The 11,486-nt window shown below is 37.3% G+C and overlaps 1 protein-coding gene across 2 annotated transcripts in view; it reads left to right on the top strand.

The window, feature by feature from the left end:
• The first annotated feature begins 459 nt into the window (after positions 1 to 459).
• Positions 460 to 11,486, top strand: part of LOC133089845 (solute carrier organic anion transporter family member 4C1-like) — a 60,094-nt gene continuing 49,067 nt past the window's right edge. For both annotated transcript variants that reach the window (XR_009700752.1, XM_061188023.1), the window contains exons 1-2: positions 460 to 925; positions 3,988 to 4,251. Coding sequence is in view for 1 of the 2 variants with exons in the window: in XM_061188023.1 (XP_061044006.1) it covers positions 580 to 925; positions 3,988 to 4,251 (610 nt within the window). In the remaining variant the exon portion in view is untranslated. The remainder of the gene's footprint in view (positions 926 to 3,987; positions 4,252 to 11,486) is intronic.

The following is an 11,486-nucleotide window of genomic DNA, read 5'->3' as shown; positions in this document are numbered from 1 at the left end:
GGATTTCGTTTCTAGGGAGGGTTACAGGTGAAAGTCTTACCACGTTGCTCATGGAATCCAAAGTATTGTACCTGTGGCTGCTTGATTCTTGGAGTCCAGACCTAGCCTGGTTTGGTAAGCAGCAAGGGAAGAAAACCGCCGATATTTTCTTGAACGATCTCCTGATGCAACTGTGTTTACAGCCTTCCCGGCAGCACCCAGGGGGAACTTTAGGGCCAGGAGACTCTCACAGCCTTTATTTGGTTCTCAGTCCCTGGGCTCTGGGAAGCAGCGAGGTGGGCTGAGGGCCCTCTCCCCTTCACGTGGCGGCCGCCGGGCCGCACGCCCACGCGACAGGTGAGGCGCGGCGGAGCGCCAACTACACAACGGCGGGGCCAGACGCCCGCGTTCTGCGCCGCCGGCGGCCGCGAGTTGGCTGAGGAGGGTCCCGGCGGCGGCGAGAGCCCCTGCAGACGGACGCCCGGCAGGCGGGAACTCTTCCCGCACGGGGGCGCTGCCACCTGCCCGGAGGCGGAGCCAGAGCGGGACCTAGTTTTTTGCGGCTCCGGCGCACGGGAGTCGGGAGAACCCACCCTGATCATGAAGGGCTGCAAAGGCATCGAGAACCCGGCTTTCGTCGCCTCCAGTCCGGACAGCCCGCGCCGTTTGTGTCCATCGTCCTCTTCCGTCGAGGTCTCTGTCTCGTCCACCAATCCCCGGAGAGAGGGTTCGCCGTCGCAGGAGCCTCAGGAGCCCCAGAAGTCCCCGGACCCACCTCTTTCTTCAGTAACTCCTCCTGGCTCCCAGGAGCGGTCCGGGCCAGAGTCACTGTCAGAGTATGAGGAGGGGCCCTGCGGGTGGGGGAACTTCCAACCCCAGTGTCTCCAGTGCTGCAACACGCCCCAGGGCTTTCTGTTTCACTATTGCCTTTTGGCCGTCACGCAAGGTAAGGTCCAGAGCCGGCTCGAGAGGGCGGTGGGCCAGCGGGGGGCCGGCGGGGAGGAGAGGGCAGGTGCGCCGCGAGCCCGAGGGGTCGACGCGCCGAGCTAGGTGGCCCCAGGCTTGGGACTTGGAAGCGCTCGCACCGACGTCAACCAACGAGGTTCAGGTATCTACATTTTAGCTTCTCTTTTATGGAAACATTTAAAACTTGCCATACAAGCTTTTTCTCTTCAGTGTTATACCTCGGTCTAGCCGATTCGATTCCTACAAAGAAGATGAGTGGAGCCTTCCTTCGGGAACCTTTTGCTGGGGGGTGGGGCGGGGGAGATCCACTGTACGTTACAAAAACATACATTTTGCTAAACCCCCTTATTAAAAGGATTTTTTTTTTTTACGTTGTTTCTGGAAGAGAAGAATTAATAAATTTGCAGTTGAGGTAGGGTGGTTCTCGAAGGAGAAACTTGTTGAAAATATATGGTATCGGTTAGATCTAGGCATTCGTGTTTTGTGAGTATAGTTTGAGTGTATTGGATGCACACGTGGAGCCCAGTGAGTAAATCCGCAAAGGCTTCAGGCGTTGTTAACTGGTAAGGCAGTTTGTTCAAGGATCTCTTTTAGATTCTCTTGGGAGTTACTGATAAAGTCCAGGTTTATACCCTCAGGAGTTTGCAATCTAAGCCTGATTTGGAGGAGTGAGTAGTAGGGCCGAGGGACAATGACTCTCCTGAAAGAAAGCATGCAGGGAATGAAAGAAATGGGAAGTTACACTAAGGCGACAAATTAAAGAGGGGGGCCTTAAAGTGCAGCATCTTCAAGGACATGCTGATGGTTAGCTAGAGTTTGATGGTATGTAGATATTTTTTGGTCACTTGAGTCATAGTTTAAAAAATATTTTGTAAAGAGGCAATCAAGGACTGATTGAAAGAAATGTAATAAAAAAAATTGGGGGAGGAGGTGGGTTGAAATTGCTCTTTTTTAAGATTAACAGAAGACTATATCTAAATATATTCTTCCTGTTCTTATTCCTGCTCCACTGTCTTAAAGCAACTCAGTGTCCCTTGCACAGGTTAGGTGCTGAGTAAATATTTGTTGATTGTGAGTCTGCAGCTCTTCTACTAGCAACAGTTTTGTGCTAAAGAGTTACTTCCTTTTCCACCTTTCTTGTCCCCACCAAAGTTGGCCTTCTCTCAACATCTTGATCTCAGTTGTCCAAAATCAGTGATTGTGAAGCATCTTAGTGTCAAGGGAATGCAAAGTTCAAAGAAATTGGACACAAGTAAAAAATTCCTTGTCTTGTGTATTATCTTAAACGTATTCTGAAATTTCAATATTATTCCAGAATATATAATTTTGCATTTAATATAAAATATTGTTTAAAATTATTATCGAATATAATTGAAATTCTTAGAGAAATGTGTCAAGTTTAGCCTGGAGCTACTCTACCTAGAAATCTCCAGTTTCAGAAGCATAATCTGAGATGAAAGTGACCCAGTAAGTTCTTATTTTGGTTTAAGTCTGAATGACTGAAAACATTATTTTTGTGTTTTTCAAAGATCCTTTGGAAGACCATTTCCATGATATAGTAATAGGTGATTAATTGGTAAAAAAGACCCAAAACTTGTCAAGTGAGTTTACTTAACCCAGCACTTCTCAAAGATAAACAGGATTTCTCTTAGCACTTAATTTCCTAATGTACCTCATAGCTTCATGCATTTACAATAGACAACATAGTATGCAATGTTTCATGAAATTTCTTTTTTTTAAAAGCAAAGTTCTTGGAACTTGTGTAGCATAGAATTCACATTGAGATCATAGGCTTAAAGTGCTATATTTCCATAAGAGTTTGCAAATTTGCTTTCTTAGAAAATTTTTTACCATAAAAACAGTGAGTTCTAATGACTGACTTTTAATCAGCATGGCAAGTGTGCCGGAAAGTTGATTTTAGATGGGAAATTTTCAAATTCTCAGACAACCTTATCTCCTTATAAATGTATCATTCCTAGGTACCTTAGAAATTTTATCTTAAAACATCAAGAATTATAAATTGGCTTATAAATTTATTAAACTGGCATAAAAGTAAAAATCATGTTAGGACTTTTAAAACTTATATAAATTTTCTTGAAATACATTCCTAGTTACGGCCTTGATAAAGCAAAATTTGAAGAGATTATAGAGATCATGACTTGGATATACTCTTTCTATTAATTAATGAATGAAAACAATTCATGGTAGCCTCTTAAGTAAAAGGAATAATCAGTTAAAAACTTTGTAATTTGATCAGATGCTTTTTATTTTCACTTTATAGTAATGTTTAAACTTCTGTATATTTAATCTATATCCAAACAGAACATTTTTGTTGTCAGTCAAAATTGGATTTTCAGCTTTTCCTTGTTTATCTTGTATTCCTTCATCATGGTTATAATGAGCAGATGAAGTATAAGGGTTTTTTATTTTTCTTTTTTCTGTTACTTTGCCTATTATTTAGAATGCCAGGGGTTAAAATAAGACTTTTAGTTTGTTATTTTTGCCCCAGGAACTTTTAAATGATAACTTTAAAGAGTGCTAGAAGAAAATAGAGGTTTGAGAACTCAATTTCACCTTTCTTAAGACTAAGTCAAGGATCTCATGTTATAAATATGTTTAAAGATTGAGTAATTTGAGGAGTTTTAGTATTTGACCTCTCAATCACCTGTACATTTTGTACTCTTTCAAGCGAGGTCCATGGGACTATGCTACACCTGGAAACTCTCTAGCAAACCAGCCTCATGAGACTTTACCAGTCTTTTTGTCATTTAAAGAAAAATGAAATTAGTTATAATTCAGTATGTGATAAGCATCAATTTTATTTAACATCTGAAAATTCACAAGTGTATAATTTAAAAGCGAACTGATTTGTAAAGGAAATATGTTTGGCTTGCTTAGCTTTGAAACTTAGAGATTTTTAAAATTGGTACATTTATAAATATCAAAAGAAACAAACAATCAAATTTTAGTATGTCGTTAATAATCATAATCTATATGGTAAAGTTGTAATAATGCACTTAAATTTCCTCTTCTCTCTTTTAGGTATGGTGGTAAATGGCCTAGTAAATATTAGCATTTCCACTATTGAGAAGCGCTATGAATTGAAGAGTTCCCTGACAGGCTTGATATCATCAAGCTATGATATCGCATTCTGTTTGTTGTCTTTATTTGTATCATTCATTGGTGAAAGAGGACACCAACCAAGATGGCTTGCATTTGCATCCTTTATGATAGGATTGGGAGCACTTGTATATTCATTGCCAAAATATTTTAGTGGAAAATACCAATTCGGGTCCCTTTTTGAAGGTAAGTTTCTGTTGTGTTTTGCTTATTTTAAGAAGTAGTATGAAACTATGTTATACTGCAACTCTATATTGCAGCTCACTTGTATGGGTAAATAGGGTAAGGGCTAGTCTCTTCCACTGCTCACTGCTTTGTTATGATGTGAATTGTGTTAGGAGATTACTGAGACAGATTGCACATTATTCATCCCTTCAGTGGTTCTCCAAGTTTTTAATCCTCTAATACTCATTCCCCATATTATACACAATCTTCCTCAGAAAAGACATGACTTGTTTTGGTTTGCAGGTGGTGTGACTTCACTGGGGTTCTAAGATCTAGTTTTTCCCTTTATGGTTTTATTTGCTGTGCTTATAGCTCTGCACCCTGGACATGTTGACTCCTAATTTGAGAAAGAGAGGTAAAACTTATAGGAGTGGGGCTTTTCCTGAGAACTGAAACTAGCTTTACTTTTGACTCTAGTTTAGAGACACAGAACTTCACGAGTTACCTAAAGTGTTGCTCTGGTCAATACATTATTTAAAGGCTCAGAAAGGAAGTTTGATTATTTATATTTCTTCCCTTTTCTTTCCCCCAAAGAATCCTTTTTAATGGAAAAACGATTATGGTAGAGCCCAAGAAATGTGCTAATGAAAGTAGACCTTAACATTTTTTGTCCTTCCTGAGACTTTTAATAGCAAGTATTGAAATAAAATCAGAGGGCTACAAAATCTGAAGTTTTGATAGGTCAGGTAAGTGAAGAAAAGCCTTATAGTAAGAAGAAAGGAGAACTGGGGCCTCCTGCACAATAGGCATTATTTTTAAAAAGTTAAGATTGTTATATTTGTATTAATTTTGAAATTCATATTAAAGTGTTAACATTTCCCTAAATCTATTTCCCAATTATAGAATGACAACAAATGGGAAAATATTTTCAATAACAAAGTATATATCATGCAGCATGGTTTTAGGGGTGCACTTATTTAGAAAGCAGACTTCATTTTGGAAATAAAAATAGAATATGCAAGCATATGGCCCAAGAGAGGATGTTTTAAAAATGTGATACAGTTTGGAATGAATTGGATACGGTGAATGTGTTATCAGTAGAAAGAACAGTTACTAGATTCTAGTATATTATCTAAGATTCCACAGGATTTTATCAGGCCAACTTCACATACTTTCTCTGGGGGTAGATTTGGGAAAAACACATGTAGGCTTTAGTATAATATCTTTGAAATCTTAATTTCAAAGAGGAAAGGGAAAAGCTGAATTTTAGTCTGTCACACAAGAAATACGAAACTGATTCTATGATAGCAAAAATATTATTGTGTCTGTAGTATTTAGGTGTTGATCTTTGTACTGAATCTAATCCCTCATTTTTCCAGTTGATCAGATGCCCTGTTTGTTCTTAAAGTATACAGACTTTGTTAAAAAAAATCTTTGACTCTCTAAACTAAAACATAAACACTTAGTCCAGTGCAAAAGCCTGATTTGTCCTCAGCCGTCTTCTTAGCTTCTTCTCTTGCCATACATGTGTTGAGTTGCAGCCAGTCTGAATAATTTATATTTACTAAAGGGAAATGGCCACAAATTAAGGTGTGTTTGTGGCCAGAGATGAAGCCAAGAAGGTTGCTGAAGCCAGGTTATAAACTTTTAGTACATTATTGTATATTGTGCAAGTTTTCACCAAATTCATATTGATATTTTTCATTATTTTAGTTGAGGTAGATTAGGTAGAGGAATTGGCTGATCTGTAAAATTTTTACTCTAAATTAAGACTCATAATTTAAATAATAGTTTATCTGTGGCAAATAAAAGCAAAAACTCAGGTTGCCCTTACATTATTCTGCCATTCGTATGATGAATATTTATTGATATGGACTATACATGATGCTGAAATAATAGCAGTGAAACTGTTTCATGCCCTCTGGATTTTATATACTAGTGGGAGGAAATACAAAATAAACAAACAAGAAAACTGAAGATTGAGGTGAGTGTATAACAGAACAAGTAGTGTGAAGTAATAGTGTACAAAAGGGAAAATTTGTGGGCAAGGAAAGGCTATTGTGATTACAAAGTGGATAATGAGGACCCAGCCAAGGAAGATGATATCCAGGCAGGAGAAAAAATGATCACGGGCTTTGGAGCAGGAAACAGCTTGGCTGGTTTTCAGAATTGTCAGTTTTGGCCAGCATGATCCAAGCAAGGGAGAATGTGGCATGAGATGAATTTGAGAGGCAGGTAGACCCCAGTGTGAGGCATTTAGATTTTCCTTCAAGTGCAATGGGAATTCATGAGAGAGTTTTACACAGGGAGGTACATGATCTTATTTATTTATTTATTTAGTTTTTTAATTTATTTTATTTTTGCTGTGTTGGGTCTTCGTTTCTGTGCGAGGGCTTTCTCTGGTTGTGGCAAGCGGGGGCCACTCTTCATCGCGGTGCGCGGGCCTCTCACTATCGCGGCCTGTCTTGTTGCGAAGCACAGGCTCCAGACGCGCAGGCTCAGTAGTTGTGGCTCACAGGCCTAGTTGCTCCACGGCATGTGGGATCTTCCCAGACCAGGGCTCGAACCCGTGTCCCCTGCATTAGCAGGCAGATTCTCAACCACTGCGCCACTAGGGAAGCCCTATTTATGTTTTTAATTGATCATTTGGCTTCTATTGTTCTGAGGGACAAGAGTAGATAGGAGGAAATCAGCCAGGAGGTTTTTACTGTAGTTCAGGTGAGCAATAAAGGTGGTTGGGATGGGGTTGATAGCAGTAGAGATCTAGAGGAGTGATTGATTTTCAATGTATTTTATTTTTATTTTTTTATGTTTATTTATTTATTTATTTATTTATTTCTTATTAGTCATCCATTTTATACACATCAGTGTATACATGTCAATCCCAATCTCCCAATTCATCACACCACCACCCCACCACCCCCCTTGGTGGCCATACGTTTGTTCTCTACATCTGTGTCTCAATTTCTGCCCTGCAAACCGGTTCATCTGTACCATTTTCTAGCTTCCACATATATGCGTTAATATACGATATTTGTTTTTCTCTTTCTGACTTATTTCACTCTGTATGATAGTCTCTAGATGCATCCACGTCTCTACAAATGACCCAATTTCGTTCCTTTTTATGGCTGAGTAATATTCCATTGTATATATGTACCACAACTTCTTTATCCATTCGTCTGTTGATGGGCATTTAGGTTGCTTCCATGACCTGGCTATTGTAAATAGTGCTGCAATGAACATTCGGGTGCATGTGTCTTTTTGAATTATGGTTTTCTCTGGGTATATGCCCAGTAGTGGGATTGCTGTGTCATATGGTAATTCTATTTTTAGTTTTTTAAGGAACCTCCATACTGTTCTCCATAGTGGCTGTATCAATTTACATTCCCACCAACAGTGCAAGAGGGTTCCCTTTTCTCCACACCCTCTCCAGCATTTGTTGTTTGTAGATTTTCTGATGATGCCCATTCTAACTGTTGTGAGGTGATACCTCATTGTAGTTTTGATTTGCATTTCTCTAATAATTAGTGTTGTTGAGCAGCTTTTCATGTGCTTCTTGGTCATCTGTATGTCTTCTTTGGAGAAATATCTATTTAGGTCTTCTGCCCATTTTTAGATTGGGTTGTTTGTTTTTTTAATATTGAGCTGCATGAGCTGTTTATATATTTTGGAGATTAATCCTTTGTCCAATGATTCATTTGCAAATATTTTCTCCAATTCTGAGGGTTGTCTTTTCGTCTTGTTTATGGTTTCCTTTGCTGTGCAAAAGCTTTGAAGTTTCATTAGGTCCCATTTGTTTATTTTTGTTTTTATTTCCATTACTCTAGGAGGTGGATCAAAAAATACCTTGCTGTGATTTATGTCAAAGAGTGTTCTTCCTATGTTTTCCTCTAAGAGTTTTATAGTGTCCGGTCTTACATTTAGGTCTCTAATCCATTTTGAGTTTATTTTTGTGTATGGTGTTAGGGAGTGTTCTAATTTCATTCTTTTACATGTAGCTGTCCAGTTTTCCCAGCACTACTTATTGAAAAGACTGTCTTTTCTCCATTATATACCCTTGCCTCCTTTGTCATAGATTAGTTGACCATAGGTGCGTGGCTTTATCCCTGGGCTTTCTATCCTGTTCCATTGATCTATATTTCTGTTTTTGTGCCAGTACCATATTGTCTTGATTACTGTAGCTTTGTAGTATAGTCTGAAGTCAGGGAGTCTGATTCCTCCAGCTCCGTTTTTTCCCCTCAAGACTGCTTTGGCTATTCGGGGTCTTTTGTGTCTCCATACAAATTTTAAGATTGTTTGTTCTATTTCTGTAAAAAATGCCATTGGTAATTTGATAGGGATTGCATTGAATCTGTAGATTGCTTTGGGTAGTATAGTCATTTTCACAATGTTGATTCTTCCAATACAAGAACATGGTATATCTCTCCATCTGTTGGTATCATCTTTAATTTCTTTCATCAGTGTCTTATAGTTTTCTGCATACAGGTCTTTTGTCTCCCTAGGTAGGTTTATTCCTAGGTATTTAATTCTTTTTGTTGCAATGGTAAATGGGAGTGTTTCCTTAATTTCTCTTTCACATTTTTCATCATTAGTGTATAGGAATGCAAGAGATTTGTGTGCATTAATTTTGTATCCTGCAACTTTACCAAATTCATTGATTAGCTCTAGTAGTTTTCTGGTGGCATCTTTTGGATTCTCTATGTATAGTATCATGTCATCTGCAAACAGTGACAGTTTTACTTCTTCTTTTTCAATTTGTATTCCTTTTATTTCTTTTTCTTCCCTGATTGCCGTGGCTAGGACTTCCAAAACTATGTTGAATAATAGTGGTGAGAGTGGACATCCTTGTCTTGTTCCTGATCTTAGAGGAAATGCTTTCTCTTTTTCACCATTGAGAATGATGTTGGCTGTGGGTTTGTCATATATGACCTTTATTATGTTGAAGTAGCTTCTCTCTATGCCCACTTTCTGGGGAGTTTTTATCATAAATGGGTGTTGAATTTTGTCAAAAGCTTTTTCTGCATCTATTGAGATGATCATATGGTTTTTCTCCTTCAATTTGTTAATATGGTGTATCACATTGATTGATTTGCATATATTGAAGAATCCTTGCATCCCTGGGATAAACCCCACTTGATCATGGTGTATGATCCTTTTAATGTGTTGCTGGATTCTGTTTGCTCGTATTTTATTGAGGGTTTTTGCATCTATGTTCATCAGTGATATTGGTCTGTAATTTTCTTTTTTTGTAGTATCTTTGTGTGGTTTTGGTATCAGGGTGATGGTGGCCTCATAGCATGAGTTTGGGAGTGTTCCTTCCTCTGCAATTTTTTGGAAGAGCTTGAGAAGGATGGGTGTTAACTCTTGTCTAAATGTTTGATAGAATTCACCTGTGAAGCCATCTGGTCCTGGACTTTTGTTTGTTGGAAGATTTTTAATCACAGTTTCAATTCATTACTTGTGATTGGTCTGTTCATATTTTCTATTTCTTCCTGGTTCAGTCTTGGAAGGCTATACCTTTCTAAGAATTTGTCCATTTCTTCCAGGTTGTCCATTTTATTGGCATAGAGTTGCTTGTAGTAGTCTCTTAGGATGCTTTGTATTTCTGCAGTGTCTGTTGTAACTTCTCCTTTTTCATTTCTAATTTTATTGATTTGAGTCCTTTTCCTCTTTTTCTTGATGAGTCTGGCTAATGGTTTATCAATTTTGTTTATCTTCTTAAAGAACCAGCTTTTAGTTTTATTGATCTTTGCTATTGTTTTCTTTGTTTCTATTTCATTTATTTCTACTCTGATCTTTATGATTTCTTTCCATCTGCTAACTTTGGGTTTCAATGTATTTTAAAGGAAAAAGAGATGGGTCTTTCTAGTGGATTGATTGTGAAGAAGGAATGACTGCTTCATATTTGGTTTGACCAACTGGAGCCATTTACTCTAATGTGGAAGACTGGGTTAGAAAAGAATTGGGAGTGAAAATCAAGAATTCAGGTTTGGACTTAAGTGTGAACTGCATACTATATATCCAATGTTGCAATGTATATTTTTGGACCTGTACGTTTATGTAAATGTGCAAGTCATTCTTTAGTCTTCATTCCTTGAAATGAAAATACTGGTTTGAAGGGCTTCCTCATTCTAATTTTTGATAGATAATGTCACACTGACTTTTAGGAAGGGATTTACCAGTTACTCTCCCACAGTCAATATATGAAAATGTCTGGTTGCTATTTTGAAATTTTTACATTATTTTTTATACTTGTCTGCTCAAGTGAATTAACCCACTTTTGCAAATATGGGATCCTGTAACCAAAAATCTGAGTTATTTATCCAACTCTAAGGAGAATATAGAGGAAAACTGGAGATTTAAGTGAGAAAAGGAAAACAAATTAGTTGAAAGCTTTTTGTAAATAAATTAGAAGCAAGGAAATGTATAATCTTCTTAGGTAACATTACATAAATAACCTAAAGAGCATAATATTAAGAAATCATATTATTAATTGAAATCATACATGTAATTTAATTTGAAACTGATATTGAGAGAATTAACATATTCCCTTGTGTGCTTTTTTTGTTGCTGTTGTTTTTTTGAACTTGAGGTAAACCAAACTCAGGCTCAGTTTGGATGAAATAATCTCTGTAAGAGGAGATTAAAGTAATGTAATATAGTTTGTAAGTAGAAGAAAACAAAATATGAAATATGATAAGCATGTATAATTTCCACAGGTGTGAGAATTGCACAGAAGGAGGTTAAGAGTTAGCAAAAAGGTAGAAAAATGTGTTTGGAATCAACTTGAATTTTCTATTCTATAAAAAATAAATTTAAGTAGGTTTGGGAAAGTATTTTCTTAAGGGAAGTTTTAATGGACACATAAGGTTTAGAGGTGATTATCTATCTTTCAATGGAGATAACATTTATCAAAGAGAAGTTTTGCTTGTTATCGGACAAACACACGAAAAAGGAAGAATTAAATTTAAGGGAGAAAAATGCTTCTAAGGGCTAATTTTGGTATGTGTTAACCTGAAGATAGAATAACGTCATAAAACATTTTCAAGTAAATCATATTTGCCACTCACTTTTGATATATTTTAGTAGACCATTAACATAACACATCATATTTTAATATCTTTTAAATATTTTTAAAAATGTAATAAATGAATAAATAAATCTTTACCACATAACATTTTGTTTTCATCCAAGCACTTTTTAATTTCCTTTGGATGAGTTAATTTAATGTTGGTAAACAAAATAATCTTTTCTTC

The sequence above is a fragment of the Eubalaena glacialis genome, chromosome 4, assembly GCF_028564815.1.
Source record: "Eubalaena glacialis isolate mEubGla1 chromosome 4, mEubGla1.1.hap2.+ XY, whole genome shotgun sequence".
NCBI lineage: Eukaryota > Metazoa > Chordata > Mammalia > Artiodactyla > Balaenidae > Eubalaena > Eubalaena glacialis.
Note: the sequence above shows the minus strand (reverse complement) of the source record. Positions and strands in the feature narration are given on the sequence as shown.